Source organism: Somniosus microcephalus, chromosome 7 (genome assembly GCF_052327205.1).
Source record: "Somniosus microcephalus isolate GS21.2 chromosome 7, FLI_Smic_1.0, whole genome shotgun sequence".
NCBI classification, from domain to species: Eukaryota; Metazoa; Chordata; class Chondrichthyes; order Squaliformes; family Somniosidae; genus Somniosus; species Somniosus microcephalus.
In genome coordinates this window covers 47,439,871-47,463,947 of record NC_140993.1, presented here as the reverse complement: position 1 = coordinate 47,463,947, position 24,077 = coordinate 47,439,871, and the positions used below count along the sequence as shown (strand labels likewise).

General features: G+C 47.2%; 1 protein-coding gene across 1 annotated transcript in view; it reads right to left on the bottom strand.

Moving 5' to 3' along the window:
- col22a1 (collagen, type XXII, alpha 1) overlaps positions 1 to 24,077 on the bottom strand; it is a 407,180-nt gene that overhangs the window by 237,245 nt on the left and 145,858 nt on the right. Inside the window, exons 11-12 of the mRNA XM_085992460.1 lie at positions 19,268 to 19,321; positions 16,951 to 16,989 (exon numbers count right to left, since the gene is read on the bottom strand). Coding sequence (XP_085848586.1) covers positions 16,951 to 16,989; positions 19,268 to 19,321 — 93 coding nt within the window. The remainder of the gene's footprint in view (positions 1 to 16,950; positions 16,990 to 19,267; positions 19,322 to 24,077) is intronic.

Sequence of the window (24,077 nt, the reverse complement as noted above, 5' to 3'; positions counted from 1 at the left end):
TCCTGGGGGTCACCATTGACCAGAAACTTAACTGGACTAGCCATATAAATACTGTGGCGACAAGAGCAAGTCAGAGGCTAGGTATTCTGCAGCGAGTGTCTCACCTGCTGACTCCCCAAAGCCTTTCCACCATCTACAAGGCACAAGTAAGGAGTGTGATGGAATACTCCCCACTTGTCTGGATGAATGCAGCTCCAACAACACTCAAGATGCTCAACACCATCCATGACAAAGTAGCCCACTTGATTGGCACCCCATCCACCACCTTAAACATTCACTCCCTCCGACACCGGCGTACTGTGGCTGCAGTGTGCAGCATCTACAAGATGCACTGCAGAAACTCACCAAGGCTTCTTCGGCAGCACCTCCCAAACCTGCGACCTCTTCCACCTAGAAGGACACGGGCAGCAGGTGCATGGGAACACCACCACCTCCAAGTTCCCCTCTGAGTCACACACCATCCTGACGTGGAAATATATCACCGATCATTCATCGTCACTGGGTCAAAATCCTGGAACTCCCTACCTAATAGCACTGTGGGAGTACCTTCACCATACGGACTGCAGCAGTTCAAGAAGGCGGCACACCACTAGCTTCTCAAGGGCAATTAGGGATGGGCAATAAATGCTGGCCTTGCCAGCGACATCCACATCCCATAAACGAATAAGAAACAACTATCTATTCATCTGATGACCTGCCCCACTTTCTTTGTATAGATATATAGAGGAAATCCTATAGATTAAGATTAGTGTTGTGATCTTTCGTCCCCTGTTAAACATTGACTTAGATATTATATTATAGTTCATTAACCTGAAAAGAGTAGCATTCTTCAAATGTTAATGCTTTGATAATGCCTTCTAATAAGATTTTTTAAGTCAATACAGCGTAACTTGCATCCTCTCACTATTTGATGTATTTACCATGCTCAGTAACCAACACCTATACTTAAGACCATTTGTTTCAATCAGTTACAACTAGGTAATGGCTGTGATTCATCTTCAGTTATAAACATGGGGGGAATTTTAACCTCAAAAAACAGCTGTGTTGGGGTTGGGTGGGAGGTTAAAGAGTTAAAAAACTGAATCCCAACCCCAACCCGGCTGCAACCTGTAATGTATGTACCTTTAAGGGGGGAACTACTTTCTACAGCTCATGTATACTGTAAAGTACCGGCAGTGACCACACCTGTATATAACACTGAGTAGTAATCTGTTGTTTCAGTTGCAGTTTGAACCACGTTGAGTAAACACCTGTTGTACCGTTCTCTGCAGTCCTTTTCTTATTATTACATGGACGTAACAGTGGCGACGAGCAAGTTCGAACCTACCTGCAACTCTGCATCACCTCCCAGGGATTCGCTCCTGGAGAACAGTGGAAGAAGGTCGAGTCCAGAAGCACAGGCGTCGACCACGGGCAACCACCCAGTCATCCAGCGGAGATTTGAGCATCGCAGGGGAGGCTGTCGAGAGCCAGGCTTGGCTTTCCAGTCACGGTGGTCCAGCAAAATGGGATGGCAACAGGTACTGCGCAGACCCTTCCCGGACAGCGACGGGCTAGAGCCCGACCGAGCGGCACAGAAAAAGGCCGAGCAGCGTCGACGGGGGAGAGAGAGAGGGCAGAGCGCACAGGGCGCAGCCGGTGTTCAGGACTGAGCGGCGTCAACGGGGGAGAGAGGCGAGAGAGAGCAGAGCGCAGCCGGTGGTCAAGGGCCGAGCAGCGTCAACGGGGGAGAGAGGCGTGCAGGAAAATGCGAGGCGCTGCCATTGCCACAAGGACCGCAGAGAGTGGCGTTGGCAGCAGCGCAGGAGACGCCATTTTAAGCCGCAGCGGGGAAGAAAGGAAAGCGCGGGAGACGCCATTTTAAGCCAGTCTAACCACACCCAAAAATGCCAAACAGTGGCAGTATCACAGCGTTCGACAATGAAGTCAAAGATTGGACGACATATGTCGAACGCATAGAAGTATACTGCAAGGCGAATGAAGTGCCAGATGACAAGAAAGCGCTGGTATTGTTGAATTCAATGGGTGCAAAAACGTATGGCTTACTACGAAACCTAGTAACCCCAGAGAAGCCAGTAGAAAAGGATTTTGAAAACATAGTGTCAATCCTACAGGACCACTTAAACCCCACACCGCTGCTGATAGCAGAAAGATTTAAGTTTCACAAAAGGAACCAGCATAAAAATGAAAGTAATGCTGAGTATTTAACGGAACTGCGCAAGCTATCGAAACACTGCCAGTTTGGAACGGGACTAGCAGATACTTTCAGGGACAAGTTTGTGTGTGGGCTTCAAAGTGAATGAACCCAGAAACGGCTTCTATCAGAAAAGGATCTTACGCTGGACAAGGCTTTCAGCATTGCAGTATCACACGAAGCAGCAGCACAGGGCGCTGCAGAGATACAACGGAGACCGCAAGAATATGGCACAAATGAAATGTCATACGGAACAGTGAAGTGCGATCGCTGCGGCAGAACAACACACGACCATAATGATTGCTGGTTCAAGGACAAAGTGTGCAGACAGTGTGGAAAAGTAGGACACATAGCAAGAGGCTGCAGGTCGGGAAAGAAAACCAGCAGCAAGAAATCTCCACAGGAGAAGTACAAGAAGGTACATAAGGTGACGGAGAGTAGTTCAGACGAACAGAAGAGTGATACAGACTCCGGAAGCAAGGAGCTGGGTTGTCTGAAACTACATAATGTGATCAAAACGGAGGATCACCAAACTATCTGGGTCACGCTCAAAATAGCAGGAGTCCAAGTGAAAATGGAATTGGACACAGGATCAGCCCTAACAGTCATAAACCGAAGGGACTACAAGCGGCTATTCTCACATATACCCTTGAGAGATACAAAGCTTGTCTTGAAGACGTACATGGGGCAAAAAGTCTACCCCAAAGGAAAATAAGGGTGAACGTTATATATAACGGCAAGGAAACACCAAAAATGGTCCTATATGTATTGCCAGATGGAGGACCACCACCACTAGGACGTGAATGGATCCGGAAGATACAGCTAGATTGGCATTCCATACAAGCACTGACTGTAGATGCCAAAAAGGATGACGACGTCACACCTGGATGATTGTCAAAAATGCTAACTGATGCACAAGAAGTGTTCCAGCAGGGACTCGGAACACTAAAAGGCATAACGGCGATGATCAAAATAGAGGAAAATGCAAGCTCAAAGTTTTTTAAGGCCAGACCGGTACCTTATGCGATCCGCCCAGCCGTCGAAGCAGAGCTGGAAGGTTTGGAACATTCAGGAGTACTGTCCAAAGTGGACTGGAGCGAGTGGGCTACACCCATCGTTCCTGTAATGAAGAGGTCGTTGAGTAATACGCCTGGGGAACCAAAAAAGGTTTGCATCTGTGGGGACTTTAAGGTGACAGTGAACCCAGTCCTTCACACTGTACAATATCCGCTTCCGCGGATTGAAGATATTTTCGCCTCGCTATCTGGAGGGAAATGCTTCACTAAGATTGATCTGGCCCAGGCGTACCTGCAAATGGAGGTAGAAGAAGCCTCGAAACAGTACCTCACGATCAATACTCATAAAGGTCTCTACCAATACAACCGGCTGGTGTTCGGGGTAGCATCAGCTCCGGCTATTTGGCAAAGGGCAATGGAACAAGTCCTGCAAGGGATTCCACGGACCCAGTGTTATTTGGACGACATCCTGGTCATGGGCGAAAATGACAGTGATCATCTCGCCAACCTGGAGCAGGTGCTCACTAGATTGAAGGAATATGGGCTCCGAACTAATAGCCACAAATGCGAGTTTTTCCAGAAGCAGATCTCGTATTGTGGCCACGTTATTGATAAAGAGGGGTTACATAAGTCCCCTGAAAAGATTGAGGCAGTAGTCAAGGCTCCAGCACCGGAAAATGTGTCACAACTGAGGTCGTTCCTCGGGCTGTTGAACTACTACCATAAGTTCTTGCCGAATTTGTCTACCGTACTACACCCACTGAACACCCTACTGCAAACGGGGGTACCATGGAAGTGGAGTGACGAATGTAAACGAGCTTTCCAGAAGAGCAAAGCATTGATCACATCAAAAGAGGTGTTGGCTCATTTCAACCCAGCACTACCAATTCGGTTGGCATGTGATGCATCACCCTGTGGCATTGGAGCGGTGCTGTCGCACAAATTCCCGGACGGCTCGGAGAGGCCAGTAGCCTTTGCGTCTCGGTCACTAACCTCAGCCGAGCGTAACTACGCCCAGATTGACAGGGAGGCCCTCAGCCTAGTGTGGGGAGTGAAAAAGTTCAATCACTATCTGCACGGGCAGTAGTTCACCTTGCTGACTGACCACCAACCACTTGTCTCCATCTTTAATCCAAAGAAGGGCGTTCTGGTGATGACTGCGCAACGGCCACAAAGATGGTCCCTTTTTCTAGGGGCGCACAAATATGAAATCGAGTATAAGGGCACGAAACAGCATGGAAACGCTGGTGGGCTATCACGCCTGCCACTTCCTACTGCGGAGGAAGTACCAGCAGTGGATCCTGTCGAAATATTTCATTCGACTATAATTGAATGCTTGCCAGTAACTAACGCTGGTATAGAGAAGGAGACCCGAAATGACCCGACACTGTCTCGGGTATATGATTTGACGGTGAAGGGATGGCCAGCACATGGCGACTCACTGTTGCCAGCATTCTCATCCAGAAGAGAACAGCTGTCAGTATGCCAGGGGACCTTGATGTGTGGATCCCGAGTGGTAATTCCACCCAAGTTAAGGGAGAGAGTGCTCAATGAGCTTCACGAAGGTCATCTGGGAGGGGTGAAAATGAAAAGCCTTGCTAGGGCTTATGTGTGGTGGCCGGGGATCGATCAGCAAATCGAGGACCTGACAAGGAGCTGCTCAGGATGCCAGAAGGTCCAAAATGCACCACCACATGCCCCTCTACACCCATGGGAGTGGCCCTCATCTCCATGGCAACGGGTGCATATTGATTTTGCTGTTCCATTCATGGACTCAATGTTTATAATAGCCGTGGATGCGCACTCGAAATGGCCTGAGGTGATCAAAATGTCCTCCACCACCACGGAGAAAACTATTGCAGTCCTACGGACCATTTTTGCCAGGAATGGCTTGCCAGAGCAGATTTGCTCTGATAACGGACCACAGTTTGTGTCCGAAGAGTTTCGAAGATTTATGAAAAGAATGGGGTAAGGCATTACACATCCACCCCGTATCATCCAGCCACAAATGGATTGGCTGAGAGGTTCGTACAAACCTTTAAAAAAGCAGTAAGGGCCATGTGCGATGACGACATTCCACTGCAGCATAAGGTGGACAATTTCCTGTTCGCCTACAGAAATGCGACACATGCAGTCACCAACCAGGCCCCGGCCATGATGTTCTTTAACCGAAGGTTGAGATCTCGTCTGGATTTGCTCAGACCAAATGTACGAAGAGATGTTGAGAGTAAGCAATTCCAGCACATCAATGAGAAGCCGACAAGGAGCTTCAATGTAGGGCAACCAGTCTTGGCCCGCGACTACCGAACAGAGAAATGGCAACCAGGAACAATATGCACACGGCAGGGGCCACTAATGTACACAGTGGACGTTGGGGAGAGCATCGTGAGACGCCATGCTGACCAGATCCTAGAGTCACAGGAACGAGTCAACCCCATGCCTTGCCCATACGTACCTGGTGATGAACCCAACGTACAGGTAGCATCTACCCCAGAAACAGTAGCATCGGAAGCTGATGAACCAACCGACGACAGGGGGCCAGAATCGCCTCCGCACCAAGAGCAAGACACTCGGGAAAGGCGCTATCCAGAAAGGATCAGGAAGCCTCCCCAAAGACGGAATTTATAAATAGACTATTTTCAGCTAATGTTGCATGTTAAAAGTGTTAATTGTAATTAGTTTGATATTTAATTGTTAAATGAGTGTTATGGTACTGTTAATCGAAAAGGGGAGGAATTGTAATGTATGTACCTTTAAGGGGGGAACTACTTTCTACAGCTCATGTATACTGTAGTACCGGCAGTGACCACACCTGTATATAATGCTGAGTAGTAATCTGTTGTTTCAGTTGCAGTTTGAACCACGTTGAGTAAACACCTGTTGTACCGTTCTCTGCAGTCCTTTTCTTATTATTACACGGACGTAACACAACCCATGCACTTCCGGTTTTAACAGAGGCGGGATGGGGATGAGGGGGGCGGGAGGGGGGTGGTGGGGGCTGGAGGGTGGTGCCGGAATGCCAACCCGCTCGCAGGAGGCAGGTTGGCACTTTAAATATTATAATGAGGCTGCAGGCGTCATGATGATCCACCATTTTCAATCTCCAGGCCTCGGGGAGCTGCCAGTTAAAGCGAGATGAAAACTGTTCCCAGGTGGCAAGTGCCTTTCCACTTACTTGCTGGGTCAAACATTCCTGCCTCGCCAACCCCCCTCGATTGGACAACCGCCCAACCCTTCTGATCTCACCCAACCTTCCCCCCCACCCCCACCCCCCGCGGCCTCCGTCCCTTCCACGAAGCCTCCGATCTCCGATCCCCCCTCCGGCCTTCAATACCCAGCCCCTGATGCCCCCTCCAGCCCCTGACCACTCACTCCAGTCTCCAATCCCCCCTCTGCCCTTCTGACCATCAGCCCCTGGCCCTCAAACCCTCTCTAGCCTTCCAACCTCCCTCTCCAGCCCTCGATGCCACTCTGGCCTTCTGACCTCCCCCCTCCAGTCGACAATCCACCCTCCGACTTTCCGACCACCCCCACCAGCTTTCCGACCCCCCCCCCCGCCTGCCTGCCTCCGACTCCACCCCTCCCCCAAACCAACCCGATCCCTCCCTCCTCTCTGTGGCCTGGTGCCACAGGCCTACCTGCCCAACAGCCAGCCAGCCTCTCCATCTGCGGGCGGGAAACAGAGATTCTAAATGGTAATCAGGTCCTACTGTTATATTCGGCAGGGCCTGAGGGAAACCCGTTCTCCTGGATTTCCCGAAAACATTGCAACCCCCAAGCCCCACTCCCAATCCACCTCGAAGTTAAAATCCCGGCCTATGCTTCAGTTTGTACATCACATCCAATCTAGTGGCACAGTTAAACAGCTGGAAAAGTTGGTCGAAGAATGGAACCCGTAAGAAAGCTGAGCCCACTTGTGACTATCAACAACTTCAATGTTCAATGAGACCTGTCCATGCTCCATTTTGGATCACTGTAGGGCTGTTAGACAGCACACAGTGAAACCATCCTTTTACTCTTAGACTCAGTGGGGTTAAATTTAACATTCAGCGGAGTGTAAAAGGTACAATATCAGGCCAGCCGCCTGTTATACACAAGCACCATTGTCCTTTACATAGCAGTCAAAAATGAGTAAGCCTTGTTGCCTGTAACACGACTGAATTACTTTCTGTAAATAAACTGGTTTCTGATGTGTACTTTATTCATCATTTACAGAGTATTCAAATGTTTTGCAAGGGTTTTTATATAACATGTATGTTGTGTATGTACCTTTAAGAGAGAACTGCTTTTATCCTGTAGTACCGGCAGTGACCACACCTGTATATAAAGCCGTAGCAGGCTTCTGTACTTTCAGTTCCAGCATACCCTCTGTTCAGTAAACACCTGTTATTATTGTTCTCCTGCAGTCCATGTGTTATTGATACGCGGACACTACACTGGCGACGAGCAGGTTCGAACTCACCTGCAGTACTGCATCACCTCACGGGGATCCATCCCTGAAAAGAAGCTTCTTGGAGGTCGAAGTCAGAGCAACGGGTGTCGACCGCGGGCAACCACCCAGTGATCCATCGGAGTTCAGAGAATCGCAGGGGAGTCTGTGGAGAGCTGGGCTTGGCTCCCCAGTCAAGGTGTTCCAGCAAATCGTGCTGGTAGCAGGTAGTGCGCTGACCCTTCCGGACTGCGGCGGGCTCGAGCTCGATCGAGCGGCTCTGCAAAGGGGCCGTGCAGCGTCGTCGGGAGGAAAAGAGAGAGAGGGTGGAGTGCACAGGGCGCGGTTGGTGCTCAAGAACTGGGCAGCATAGAGAAAATGAAACGAGGGGAAGGAAAAGAGAGAGGCGCCGAAGCCGCGGGGCGCCGCCATTACCCTTTAGAACGCTAGGAGCAGCGTTGGCATCAAGGGGAAGAAGGAAAAGCGTGGGAGGCGCCATTTTATTCCATTGGGGAAGAAGGAAAAGCGCGGGAGGCGCCATTTTAATCCATTGGGGAAGAAGGAAAAGCGCGGGAGGCGCCATTTTAAACCACCCAAGATGCCGAAGAGTGGCAGTATCACTGCTTTCGACAACAAAATAGAAGACTGGACCACGTATGTGGAAAGAATTGAAGTGTACTGCAAGGCAAATGAGGTGGCCGATGGAAAGAAGGCATCGGTATTATTAAATTTGATGGGCGCGAGAACATACGGCCTATTGCGGAATTTAATTACCCCAGCTAAACCAATGGAGAAAAGTTTTGAAGAGATTGTCAATATCTTACAGGAACACCTAAACCCTACACCGCTGCTGATAGCAGAAAGATTCAAGTTCCATAAAAGAAACCAGCACAAAGATGAGAGCAATGCTGACTATCTTACGGAACTACGCAAGTTATCGAAGCACTGCCAGTTCGGAGCAGGACTGGCAGATACCTTAAGGGATAAGTTTGTCTGCGGGCTCCAGAGTGAAGGAACCCAGAAACGACTACTTTCGGAAAAGGACCTGACGCTAGAACAGGCTTTCAGCGTGGCAGTATCCTACGAAGCAGCAGCACGGGGAGCTGCGGAAATACAACAGAAACCACAAGAATATAGCGCTAACGAAATGGCATATGGAGCAGAAAAGTGCTATCGCTGCGGCAGACCAACCCATGATCAGAAGGACTGCTGGTTTAAGGACAAAGTATGCAGGCAATGTGGGAAAGTGGGACACAAAGCAAGAGTCTGCAGGTCGGGAAAGAAAACCAACACTAAAAGAACTACAAAGGAAAAGTACAAGAAAGTAAAAAAAATGACAGACAGTAGTTCAGAAGATCAGGAGAGTGATAATGACTCCAGGAGCAGGAGACTAAGTTGTCTAAAGTTACACAACGTGATCGCAAAGGAGGATCACCGAACCATTTGGGTCACCCTCATGATAGCAGGGTCCCAAGTAAAGATGGAATTGGACACAGGATCAGCCCTAACTGTCATGAATCGACGAGACTATGAGCGGCTATTCTCACACATACCCTTGAAGGACACGTCCATTATATTGAAGACATACACGGGGCAAAAAGTCTACCCCAGAGGAAAAATAAGGGTGCCCGTTAAATACAACGGCAAGGAAACACAGAAACTGTATCTATATATACTACAAGATGGAGGACCACCATTATTGGGACGTGAATGGATCCGAAAATTACAATTGGATTGGCATTCCACTCAGGCGCTAACTGTGGCTGACAAAAAGGATGACGATGTCACACCTGGACGACTGTCAAAAATTCTAACTGATGCGAAAGAGGTGTTCCAACAAGGACTTGGGACTCTAAAAGGAGTAACGGCAACGATAAAAATCGAAGATAACGCAAACCTAAAAACTTTTAAGGCCAGACCGGTACCGTACGCGATCCGCCCAGCCGTTGAAGCAGAGCTGGAGAGTCTGGAGCGTTCGGGTGTGCTGTCCAAGGTGGACTGGAGCGAGTGGGCCACACCCATCGTTCCTGTAATGAAGAAATCATTGAGCAGCACGCCTGGGGAGCCAAAGAAGGTTCGCATCTGTGGGGACTTCAAGGTGACTGTGAACCCAGTCCTGCACACAGTACAATATCCATTTCCACGGATAGAAGATATTTTCGCCTCACTATCTGGAGGGAAACGCTTTACGAAGATTGATCTGGCCCAAGCGTATCTACAAATGGAGGTGGAAGAAGCATCTAGGAAATACCTCACGATAAACACTCACAAAGGTCTTTACCAGTACAACCGACTGGTATTCAGGGTAGCATCAGCCCCGGCTATTTGGCAGAGGGCGATGGAACAAGTCCTGCAAGGGATCCCTGGGACCCAGTGTTATTTGGACGACATCCTGGTTACGGGCGAAAATGACAGTGAACACCTTGCCAACCTGGAGCCGGTGCTCACTAGATTACAAGAATATGGGCTACGAGCCAACCGCCCCAAATGCGAGTTTTTCAGGAGACAAATCTCGTATTGTGCCCACATGCTTGATGAGGAGAGGTTACATAAGTCCCCAGACAAGATTGAGACAGTAGTCAAGGCTCCAGCAGCGGAAAATTTGTCGCAACTGAGGTCGTTCCTCGGGTTGGTGAACTACTACCATAAGTTCTTGCCGAATTTATCTACAATTCTGCACCCACTGAATGCCCTGCTGCAAACTGGAGTAACATGGAAATGGAGTGATAAGTGTAAGCGTGCCTTTCAGAAATGTAAATGCCTAATCACTTCAAAAGAAGTATTGGCCCACTGCAACCCAACACTACCGATTCGGTTGGCATGTGATGCGTCTCCCTACGGCATTGGAGCGGTGCTGTCACACAAATTCCTTGACGGTTCAGAGAGGCCAATAGCCTTTGCGTCGCGCTCGTTAACCTCAGCCGAGCGCAACTATGCCCAGATTGACAGGGAGGCCCTCAGCCTGGTGTGGGGGGTGAAGAAGTTCAATCACTATCTGCACGGGCAGAAATTCACCCTACTGACTGATCATCAGCCTCTGGTCTCCATTTTTAACCCAAAGAAGGGCGTTCCGGTGATGACGGCGCAACGGCTGCAAAGATGGTCCCTTTTTCTAGGGGCACATCAATACGACATAGAGTACAAAGCTACGAAACGGCATGGAAACGCTGATGGGCTGTCGCGCCTACCGTTGCCTACGGTGGAGGAAGCACCTGCAGTGGACCCTGTTGAGATATTCCATGCGACCATAGTCGAATGTCTACCTGTTACAAACTCAAGTATAGAGAAGGAAACCCGAAATGACCCGACACTTTCTCGGGTCTATGATTTGACGGTGAAGGGATGGCCAGCACATGGCAACTCACTGTTGCCAGCATTCTCGCCAAGGAGAGAACAGCTGTCAGTGTGCCGGGGGACCTTGATGTGTGGATCCCGAGTGGTAATTCCACCCAAGTTGAGAGATAGAGTGCTCAATGAGCTTCATGAGGGTCATCTGGGAGGGGTAAAAATGAAGAGCCTAGCCAGGGCGTTTGTGTGGTGGCCGGGAATCGATAAAGAAATCGAGGATATGACCAAGAGATGCACAGGATGCCAGAAGGTTCAAAACGCTCCACCACAGGCCCCGCTACACCCATGGGAGTGGCCCTCATCTCCATGGCAACGGGTACACATTGATTTTGCTGGTCCATTTATGGACTCAATGTTTTTAATCGCCGTGGATGCACATTCAAAATGGCCAGAGGTCATCAAAATGTCCTCCACCACCACGGAGAAAACTATTGCAGTCCTACGGACCATCTTCGCCAGGAATGGCTTGCCAGAACAGATTTGCTCCGACAATGGACCACAGTTTGTGTCCGAGGATTTCCGGAGGTTTTTGAGGAATAATGGGGTAAAACATTACACATCTGCCCCATATCATCCAGCCACAAATGGATTGGCTGAGAGGTTTGTTCAGACCTTTAAAAAAGCAATAAAGGCGATGTATAACGACGACATACCACTACAACACAAGGTGGATAATTTCTTGTTTGCTTACCGGAATGCGACACACGCAGTCACCAACCAAGCTCCAGCCATAATGTTCTTCAACCGAAGGCTAAGATGTCGCCTGGATTTGCTCAAACCAAACATAAGACGAGATGTTGAGGATAAGCAATTCCAGCACATCAATGAGAAGCCAACCAGGAGCTTCAAGATAGGGCAACCAGTCTTGGCCCGCGACTACCGAACAGAAAAATGGCAGCCAGGAACGATATGCACACAGCAGGGACCACTAATGTACACAGTGGACGTTGGAGAGAGCATCGTGAGATGCCATGCTGACCAGATTCTAGAGTCACAGGAACAAGTCAAACCCATACCACGAGCATGCGCACCTGGTGATGAACCCGAAGTACAGATTGCGTCTACCTCAGAATCAGTGGTATTGGAAGCTGACGAACCAACCAATGACAATGAGCCAGAATCGACTCCGCCACAAGAACAGGATACTCGAGAAAGGCGCTATCCAGTCAGGATCAGGAAGCCTCCTCAAAGACTGAATTTATAAATGATTACTTCAGTTGATGTATATAGTACAGAGAAAATTGTAATTGTAATTAGTTATTATTTAATTGTTAAATGAATGTTATGTACTGTTTATCTGAAAGGGGAGGAATTGTTGTGTATGTACCTTTAAGAGATAACTGCTTTTATACTGTAGTACCGGCAGTGACCACACCTATATATAAAGCCGTAGCAGGCTTCTGTACTTTCAGTTCCAGCATACCCTCTGTTCAGTAAACACCTGTTATTATTGTTCTCCTGCAGTCTGTGTGTTATTGATACGCGGACACTACAATGTATGCCTTGGCTTCATACATAATGATTGCAGTTTCTTTATAAAGAAAGCAAATTTAACTGAAATAGACTACTGGCAATATACCATTACTGATTGTTTTTACAATGGCCATTTTGATTCAGTTCAAGCTGGTCCAGGGTGGCTGCTGGTGTCCCATGGAGAGGTATCAAGCAGAAGCAAGATACCTTAGCAATAGCTGGGAGGGGAAATGAGATGGACAGTCAACCTGTACTAGCTGTGCCCACCTTTAAGGCCTGGCTTCAGAACAACATATGCAGACACTGGAATGAAGATCTCCAATATAACACTCAATTGATAAATGGCGTAAGCTGTGGAGCGAGGCTAGTGGCAAGTGAGGGAGAACAAAAAATAAAAATAAGTATAAATTATCATTAAGGACACATGCATTTATATAGCACCTTATCACTTCTGCAAGATAAAAACACCCACAACCAATGAAATACTTTTGAACTATAGTCACTGCTTATATGTAGGAAAACATAAGAGGCCAATTTGTACACAGAAAGGTCACACAAACAGCAAATCAAATGAACAACCCACTATTCTGGTTTTGGTTGAAGGATGAATGTTGGTCACCTCACTGCTCTTCAAATAGTGCCATGTCATCTTTCAGATCCACAACAATAGATGCATTCCTCGACTTTGCTGTCTCCATCTCTGGGGATAGGCTATTGACAAACATTCACTATAAGCCCACTGACTCCCACAGCTACCTGAACTACACTTCCTCCCACCCCGCTTCCTGTAAGACAATGCTCAGTACTGCACTGGAGCGTTAGCCTTGCTCAAGCCTTAGAATAGAGATGGAACCCACAACCTTTCGAGGCAGGAGTGCTACCAACTAAGCCAAACCGACACTTAGGCTGGAATTTTGCGGGCTGTCAGCGGGCGTGATTCGTGGCAGGTCGGGTGGAAAAATGTTTTTTTCCCCCAGTGGGTCAGGACCCTGCTGTGAACCGGCCGCCACGTGCCTTTCCCAATGTCGGGTCTGTCAGCCCTAAGCAGACCCGACACGCAGCGGCGGGTTCACAGCGGGCGACCCAATTATAGTAATTAGTGGCTTGTTTAGAGCCACTTAAGAATGACTTTCAGCTCACCTTTTGCATTTGACAGCTCGCCCATGGGGTCCATGCTGGTCGTGGAACACGTCTGTCAAGCTGAGGTGGGAGGTCAGTGGCCATTGAATCAGCTGTTGAATTGACAGCTTCAAATGTCAAGTAAAAGCTCCCATCTTACAGAGCTATCTTCCCTCAGCCACAAGCTCTTCCTCACTGCATTTCCACAACAGATTCCGCCAGGTTGGCACCACCCCACACCAACACCATAAAGCATCCCTACAATGCCCAAGCTATTCCTTTCACACTCATCACCATTACGGGGGGTACCGTTATGTCTCACCATTCACTGCAACTCACTAAGCCACTTCCAAAGGTGCACACAAATCTGTCCAAGAACGCAAAAAATAAAGGTTTCAATGTTTGACACCACAATAACAGAAACTTTACCGAAACATTGCATAAAACATCCAAGTGCTTACCCTTGTGTGTTGTTAGTTTTTATGATTGCACTAGGATGAGGGTGAGTGTGAGGGATGGCTAGTGTGATGGGGAAGTGATAATATAGATAAAAAAGGGATGGGTGGAGGTGCAAGGAAAGTTGGTGTGAGTAAGGATGTGCAGGAGTAGGGTAGGGAAGGCAGAGTGATGGGGATGTGATGAGTGACACAGCAGGATGAAGTTGAGCGTGGCTTTGTACTAACGTTTCGTGATCATTGAAACATTTGCGGCACTGCACCCAGGTCCTCCTGACCACATCCCTGCTTGTTCCCTCCTCTGTAATGTGCAACCAGGCTGTATTGATCTCCTGGGGATGTCTCTTCCGCCCATGGGAAGGGAAGAGGACCTCCCTGCGTGCTGTGACTCCCTCTATAAGCATATGGAGGGAGTCGTGGGAGAGCCTGGGTGCAGCCCTGTGCCTTTGTGCAGTGCTTGTCAGTGTTTGCAGCACCTGAATGCTGCAGAACACTGACAGCGCAAATGTCAAAAGAAATTTGGACATGGTCCCTTTAAGGAAACCAGCTGATGACGTGTCATCAAATGATGTCACCAGACCCGCTTCCTCTAATTGGGTGGGAAATGCCCTGGGTGGGCTTAACAAGCCCTATCAAGGGAAATTCATTCTACACAGTGGGCTGGTGCCAGCAGCGGGGTCAGGACCCGCCACCGACATCGCCCGCCCCAGACCTGCCAAGGTTAGTAAAATCTCGACCTTAATTTTTAGCTGTTCAGATCCTATAGAACAGCACTAATGTGACTAGATTGAATTAGGATTATTAAGGATTTATTTATAAATTTTATGAAGTAACATAGAGATGTCAAGTGTATTGAGACTGGACTGAGCATCAGATATCAGCCCAGAATCATTCCAATGTTAAAAACAGCTTATAAGTGACGCCAGCCAGAATGACTCAGTCAGCATTGCTATTAGAGATCCAGGTGTCAATTACTGTAAATGTATAAATGGCTCCTTATGAAATTGTACAATTCTGAAAATTAGGGAATGACTCTTCAAATCTTCAACCAATGATCAAAAGATTATTTGCAACAGCCTACTGTCATCTTCTACTAGCATCCCTCCACCTCCCTCCACCCACATCACCCCTTCAGCTTCCCAACATTTTATTTCTACTTCTCAGCTTAATGTAAACTATCCTAGTATCTATAATGGGAATACTTGGCCCCATTATCAATATTTTGCATTTCTGAAGCAGCAGTCCGGGTTCTTTTCCTGGTTTGTTTTTCCAGTGTTAGATGATTGACTAATCAAGGTGCTGACTTTAGAGAGTTGCACTCTTGGAAGATAGTCTCACAAATTGGTGGGATTGACAGGCGATCTCCTGACGAAGGGTCATCGACCTGAAACGTTAACTCTGTTTCTCTATCTACAGATGGTGCCTGACCTGTTGAGTATTTGCAGCATTTTCTGTTTTTATTCCAGATTTCCAGCATCTGCAGTATTTTGCTTTTGGAGTTGAGGAGAAATTGTTTTACGCCACAAATTATGATTTGGAATTCACTGCCTGAAAGGGCGGTGAAAGCAAATTCAATAGTAACTTTCAAAATGGAATTGGATATATACACTTGAAAAGGAAAATTTTGCAGGGGAGTGGGACTAATTGGATAGCTCTTTCAAAGAGCCGGCACAGCCATGATGGGCTGAATGGCCTTCTTCTGTGCTCTGTGATTCTGTGAATCTGTGAACATCACTATCAATTGCAAATGCTTGGCTTTTCTCATTTTCTTAAAAAAGACAGTTTTGCATCTGTTAGAAATTGACAGAGGATGTCCAGTTCGTCTGCTCAGATATGAATGGACGTAGTGTAATAATATCCAAATAAGGGAAACACATCATCTGACGGATTTCCTGTTATTTGTGCCAAAGCAACACTGGATGCAAGGGATGCCTGTTCACCCCTGGTGCTCAGCATGGTTCTGGGCCATTGATTGCATAGCTTTTGGCATCAAATCCAAAACACATCAAATTATTTTTCAAATTTATGCCTCAGCACTGTGGTTGACAGCATCATTACATTGATGTTTTTTGAACTGAGGGCATTGTTCGCCATAAGTGGCTATTGAGGCAGAAATCAGAAAATAATTGGAAAGGGAATGGGATAAATATTTGAAAAGGAGGAACGTAGAAGGATCTTGCATGAATGGGGTTACAGGATAGAGAGCCAGCACCAACATCGGGGGCTGATGGCCTCTTGCTGTGCTGTAATTTCTATCATTCGATGAAAACTCTCCTTTATTAAGACTGAGCCCAGGAAGTGGTTTAGAAATGGTACTGAGCTGAGTTTAGGACAATGTGTCCCGTGAGGAGTGCCCCAAACACTGAGCCCGCTGCCCTTTGTGCAGTCTGTCGGTTTGGTTCAGTTCGGTCTGTGCCGGCTAGGGTTGTAGACAACAACAACAACTACTACTACTTGTATTTATGTAGTGCCTTTAACGTAGTAAAATGTCCCAAGGCGCTTCACAGTAGCATTATCAAACAAAATTTGACACATAAGGTGATATTAGGACAGGTGACCAAAAGCTCGGTCAGAGAGGTAGGTTTTAAGGAGCATCTTAAAGAAGGAGAGGTAGTGGGGCAGAGAGGTTCAAAGAGGGAATTCCAGAGCCAACATCTCTGGAATTATACCCTATCATTCGTCAGCACCTTTAGGAAAGGAAGGGAGAAAATTGGGATTGTTTTTAAACTGACATTTCTTGTTTATCAGTTAAAAAAGGGCCTTCTTTTGTATTGATATGGAGATTGATATCCAAATCTTCCTCGTACTTTCTCTCTGCTACTTCTTTCTGATACACAGGTGCAGTGATACACAGATGGACTGCCAGCAACAATTTGATAGTGAATATTCCCCAGCCTAGCAAACAATTTGTCTTACCTTTTCACCTTGCCCCCTTGAAGCGTAACTTATTCTGCCCTGTAATGTAAAGAATATTATGAGTAAAGCTTCCTCTTATCACAATCATTAACATGAACTTAAAAATGCCCCACTCAAAATGATCCAATTCTCTTCCATCTTTCTCAATTATATCATAAATGATCAGGGCATTTCACCTCTTCAAACGATTGTTGTTTGATTGCTGAGGTGATTCTCAATCTTTGGAGGCCTCCTTTAAAGGGAAGGCACTCGCCAAACATGTGCGCCTGTAATTTCCAAAGGGTTTCTCCCACTGTAATTTTGGTGGGCAATCAGCAGAATCCATGGAGATATGGCATAAATGGCTAAAACAGCTGTTTATACCATTTCTCTAGGGGTTCTGCTAATCTTCTGCCAAAGAACCCGTGGAAATTCTCTCCCATGTTTAATTAACATGTTTCAGAGAGCAACTTGGGGAAGTAACTTTGTTAATCAGGGAGGTGTAAAAAATGTGGAGCAACAATAAAATGATTAAAGATGGACTGTTTAAAAAGGGGAATATTTTTGTGGGTAGAGACAAAGAACCAGAAGTGTTATCTATGACCCTTGCAGTGATGAAGGGACATCCAACTGATTCAGAAATGCAGCAATATTTTTGATGCAATTTGGGTCATGTGACATTTATTTGGCAAATATTTGTTGTTAATTGCTGAAGGTTTTTTCATGAAGGCAACACCCCTTTAATGGAAGATGGAGAGGACAACTGGTACAATGATATTGCCCCTAGAAGCTTTGCAAATGGGATGCGATCTATAATATCCAGTGGCTGAACTTAAATATTGTTCTTACCCTATTTTTATTTAATCGACAGACCATTCAATTTGAACCACTTTTATAGTTTTTATGGCATCCAATCAGTAGACCAACATTAGATAATTGGACATATCACTATATCCAGAATGACTGAGGACCAAGGGAGCTGTTACCTAATCAACTCTCACCAGTTCATAAACTTGTTACCAACGTTGTGGCTACTTCAGTTCCAATATAAGCCACAGACTAGTTTGGTAATAGCACTAGAATGGGAGAGGTAAAGATAATTTTTTTTACACAAAGGGTTGTTGGAGTGTAGAATGCTCAGCAGAGAGGCACCTTTTAATAAAAAATTGAATAAATATTTGAAGCAGAGAAAGACAGCGGGATATATAGAGATGGCAGCGTAGTGTGATTAATTTTTGGATTGCTTTAGCAAGGAGCCAACACAGACACAATGTGCTGAATGGCCTCTTTTTGTACTGTATATGTCGATCATTTGATAGTTCTGTACCGTAGCTTATCATGCTGAAATATCTCAAAATTCGTGAAGCAATGAATCTTCTTCTTCTTCTTAGGCAGTCCCTCAGAACCAAGGATGACTTGCTTCCACATTAAAAATGAGTTCTCAGGTGACTGATGAGTCCAATGCGAGACCTACAGTCAATGGTTGAAGGGGTGGGTGGGTGGGGTGCTTGGGTTGACGTGCGCTCCTTGCGCTTGGTTTCCGCTTGCTCCCGGCGAAGAGACTCGAGGTGTTCGGCGCCTTCTCGGATGCTTCTCCTCCACTTTGTGCGGTCTTGGGCCAGGGATTCCCAGCTGTCAGTGGGGATGTTGCACTTTTTCAAGGAGGCTTTGAGGGTGTCCTTGAAGCGTTTCCTCTGCCCACCTGGGACTCTCTTGCCGTGCTGGAGCTCCGAGTGGAGCGCTTGTTTTGGGAGTCTCATATTGAGCATGCGGACAATGTGACCCGTCCATCGGAGCTGATCGAGCGTGGTCAAAACTTTGATGCTGGGGATGTTGGCCTGAGCGAGAACACTGATGTTGATGCACCTATACTGCCAATGGATTTGCAGGATCTTGCGGAGGCAGCGTTGGTGGTACCTCTCCAGTGCTTTGACGTGCCTGCTGTACATGGTCCATGTCTCTGAGGCATACAGCAGGGTGGGTATCACCAATGAAACAATGAATCACCACCAAGTACAGTAACTGTTATTATGTAGGCAAACACAGCAGCCATTCTGTGTCAGCTAAATCCTATAAAGCTGTCATGAGATGAATGTTTTTGGTGGTATTGGTTGAACAAGAAATGTTGGCCGCTCTGCTTCTCTTTGAACAATGCCATGGGATCTTTTGCATCCATTTGAGCCGCATGCAAATGTGCTCTCAAGTTCAACATTTCAACTGACAATGCAGCACTGGAGTGCCAGCTCAGGGACAGAATTATGGAAACCTGCCTCAACATGCTATCCCACATTGCTGCCCCTAACAAATTAGAAATTACATTTAATATATAAGTACTTACTGGTTCCCCTTTTTCTCCTTTGAGACCACCAGCTCCCACTTGGCCTGGTTCACCCTGCCAGCAAGAAATGAAAAACAAGGTTGTCAGTTCAATCAATAGCGACCAGACCACGGGTTTGTTTGTAAGCATTTTCTCTCCGGCGTCCTACATAATTACTATCATTTAATGGAGGGAAAACATGTCTGTGTGTAAAGGGAGGGGGAAGAGGTTTCAACAGACAAGGCTACTACATAAGCAGGCTTTTTAAAATCCAAGTTTGGCATTGCTTTATCAGTACTTTTTGATTTACCTTGTTTTTTCTCCCATAATTTTAAATTTGGGTTGTGTATAAACCTTAGGGAGAAAAATTCAGTATCGCCCCTTTTGGGGCACCATTATCGGCCGTGCGCAAAGTTTAGCGCCTGGCGCTAATTATCGCCTCCGATGGCAAACTTGGCTTTTATCACCCCTGGAGGTGATTGGAGCGCTAAATCAGGCGCTTCACACCTGTCTTATAGCGCAAAGGCCAAGGAGCGAGGCGCTACCTCAGAGCGCTGGCGAAGCAAGGAAGGGCAAATCAAAATGAACCTGCATAGTGCTGCTCAGTACCCAAAACTCCTTCACACAGCGTTGAATCTCTCCAGAAGTCTCTCTCTCTCTCTCTCAGAATGCGTGGTGCAAAAATGTCACCAACAAAAAGAGGCAGGAAGCGGTCGCCTTTAAATAGCGCTCCCCCAGTCCCTTTCTGACTGCAAAACGCTCCCCTCAACCTGTCGTTGCTAGCGGCAGGTGGTAAGGCAGGGGGCGCTACTGGGGCGTTGTGCACTCGACTGACGTGATGATCAGCCAGCGCAGGAGATCATGGCGGTAGTGTTTAGCGCCGCCACAAAATGTCTAGTTAATTTCGTGAGCGGCGCAATCATCGCCGCGCCCGGGCACTAGTTGCTTTGCACCCCATTGCCTCCCTCTTAAGGCGCTAACGGGAGGCGCAAACAACTGAATTTTTCCCCCTTAGTCTTTCACCCCAGTTTATCAATGAGAAAGAAAGATAATTAGTGTCCCTTTGACCCTGTTTGACTTGAGTTTTTCTCAGGCCCCTTGGTGCCATTCTTGATCGAAGGCCAGCTACTTTTATCTCTTCACTAGCATTCAACACTTTAGTCCATGTCTGGATCAAGACTGCGATGAGGTCTGGAGCCGAGTGATGGAACCCAAACTGAGCATCAGTGAGTTGATGGCACTACTCCTTCCATCAATTTACTGATGATTGAGAGGAGGCTGATCGGTTGGTAATTGGCTGGGTTAGATTTATCCTATTTTTGTGGCTAGTATATACCCGAGCAGTCTTCTACATTGTCGGGTAGATGCCAGTGTCAAGTCTCTACTGGAGCAGCCTGGCTAAGAGAGTGGCCAGTTCTGGTGCACAGGTGTTCAGCACTATTACCAGGATGTTGTCAGGGCCCATATCTTTTGCTGTGTCCCGTGCACTCAGCTGCTTCTTAATGTAATGTGGAGTGAACCGAATTGGCTGGACTCTGGTATCTGTGATTGTGCTGACCTTGGGAGGAGTCTGATTAGTATCATCCACTTGGCACATTTGGCTAAAGGTGCTTGTCATCTCTTCAGCCTTGTCTTCTACACTCATGTGTGGAGCTCCACCATGGTTAATGATGGGGATGCTTATACCTCAATTGCTCAAAAGTGTCAAATCCTGACACTGGTTGACACTCCATTCAGTAAGCCATTGTCTCCTAATAGTAGAGAATTATTAGTCTGTTTAGGACTCTGGCCTACCTGGTGTAGCATAATTACAAAAGCTAATGAGGAGACTGTGACCTTCTGTGAGTAGGTATTAACAATTATACAGTGCACACTGGTTAAAATCTGACTTCACTCACACTCGATGCATTAGAGCTTCCGTGCAGTTCATGTATGATGAAACTGGATAGGCTACCCGTCTACCGTAACAGGAGGCTCAATATTCAAGCACAGAACAGGCTGTGTTAGTGACAGATAATTCATTTTAATCAGACCATCTCAGCAGCTAGAAAATTGGTGGTAAATAAGCATGTATGGTAGTTAAATACATATTGAAATTAGCTTGTTTGATAATAGATGTAAGCTCTAATATGATTCATTTGGACAAAATCTAAATATTCTATTTGATAATTTGGCAAGGAAGAGTTTGGCTTCAGTTCTTCTGATGCTGAGCTACAGCAAGTTTCAGCACATTCAGTACTTGACGCTGGATGGAGAGTTAGATAGTGCAGTAATAGCCATGGAGTTGGTGGAGGCAGCGGAGGAGTGGAGTTTGGTGATACAGGTGTACACGTGGAAGCTCAGCCCATGCTTGTAGATGAGTTCGGACCGCCTTAATTTTTGAAGATCTAGGGGGAGAAATTCGGTATCGCCCCGTTTGGGGCGCGATTATCGGCCGGGCGCAAAGTTTAGCGCCTGGCGCTAATTATCGCCTCCAACTGTAAACTTGGCTTCGATCACCCCTAGAGGTGACTGGAGCGCTAAATCAGGCGCCACACACCTCTCTTAAGGTGCTAACACCAAGGAGCGAGGCGCTACCTCAGAGCGCTGGCGAAGCTCATGTGATGTCAGTCAGCAATGGCACACAGATACACTGGCGCCGTACAGTTCTTAAAGGGGAGGGTCGATCTTGCTCTCCATCCACACCCTGCTCATTGCAGTCTTGAGTCTCGGCCTGGAGAGACCTGTCCATCAAATCTGCTGGAAAGAACAATGGAGAGGCCCAGGGAAAGAGCTCAGAGTGCAGCCCCCATAGTCTCTTCTAAATCGATGCAAGGATGGTCAAATCAAAATGAACCTGCAAAGTGCTGCTCAGTACCCAAAACTGCTTCACACAGCATTGAATCTCTCCAGAAGCCTCTCTTTCTCTTTCAGAATGGGTGGTGCAAAAATGTTGCCGACAAAAAAAGGCAGGAAGCGGTTGCCTTTAAATAACGCTCCCCCAGTCCCTTCCCGACTGCAAAACGCTCCCCTCAACCTGTTGTTACTAGCGGCAGGCGGTAAGGCAGGGGGCGCCACTCAATATCCGGTGTGGGGCGCTACTGGGGCATTGCACGCTCGACTGAAATCACGATCTGCGGCCGCAGGAGATCGTGGCGGTAGTGTTTAGCGCTGCCGCAAAATGTCTGATCAATTTTGCGAGCAGCGCAAACATCCCGCACCCGGGCGCTAGTTGCTTTGCGCCCCATTAGTGCCCTCTTAGGGCGCTAGTGGGAGGCACAAAGCAATCGAATTTTCCCCCCCTAGAGTTTGCCTGGAGTTTGAAGGTTTAGGGCCTACCTGAAGTTCTGAGAATTTGAGCTAAATCCGGTTTGATTTATGATTCAATGCTCAACCCTAGTGAATTATAATCTACTCGAGGTGTTACACATTTAACGTTACTTCTGTAACTCATAGGTCAATTAATTACCATATTCAGAATTGCCACCCATAACATTCACTTAAGTCTGTTGGCCTCGTTTAGCAAAGAACACTGAAGACATAGAAACATAGAAGATAGGAGCAGGAGTAGGCCATTCGGCCCCTCGAGTCTGCTCCGCCATTCAATGCGATCATGGCTGATCATCCAAATTCAGTACCCGGTCCCTGCTTTCTCCCCATATCCCTTGATCCCTTTAGCCTTAAGAAATATATCTAACTCCTTCTTGAATATATTTAATGAATTAGCCTCTACTGCCCTCTGTGGTAGAGAATTCCACAGGTTCACCACACTCTGGGTGAAGAAATTCCTCCTCATCTCTGTCCTAAATGGCTTACCCCTTATCCTTAGACTTTGACCCCTGGTTCTGGACTCCCCCACCATCAGGAACGTCCTTCCTGCATCTAGTCTGTCTAGTCCTGTTAGAATTTTATAAGTTTCAATGAGATCCCCTCTCATTTTTCTAAACTCCAGCGAATACAAGCCCAATCGACCCAATCTCTCCTCATACGTCAGGAAATTGGACATGAGTCTAGGTTCGGAATGGTCATGGCCCTGTGGGTAGTGGAGTGGGCCCAAGGGCCGTGTAGCCTGGTTCTGCTCCTACTGTGTTCTAATTCTGTGTTAGATTTCAGGAGATGGTTTTATTCCTGTTCCTGGCTGGGGTGGAGATCGCCTTTACAGAAGGTAAGTACTGTAGAAAATATAGGGACAGAGTGATCTCCTGGAAGAATTTCGATCGCCTAGATGGGTTGGAGAGGAATTTCCCAGATTTTTTTCTCCCAAATTGGCCATTGGGTCTTTATCTGGTTTTTCGCCTCTCCCGGGAGATCACATGGGTTCGGGTGGATGCAGAGTGATAGAAGATTTGAGGTTAGGATCAGATCAGCCATGATCTTATTGAATGGTGGAGCAGGCTCGAGGGGCCGATTGGCCTACTCCTGCTCCTATTTCTTATGTTCTTATGTTCTTATGTTCTGCCATCCCAGGTATCAGTCTGGTGAATCTTCGCTGCACTCCTTCCATCCAAGAACATCCTTCCTCAGATAAGGCGACCAAAACTGCACACAATACTCAAGATGTGGTCTCACCAAGGCCCTGTACAACTGCAGCAAGACATCCTTGTTCCTGTACTCAAACCCTCTCGCTACGAAGGCCAACATACCATTTGCCTTCTTAACTGCCTGCTGCACCTACATGCTTACCTTCAGCGACTGGTGCACAAGGACGCCCAGGTCTCGTTGCACTTCCCCTTCTCCCAATCTATTGCCATTCAGATAATAATCTGCCTTCTTGTTTTTGCCACCAAAGTGGATAACCTCGCATATATCCATGTTATATTGCATCTGCCATGCTTCTGCCCAATTACCCAAC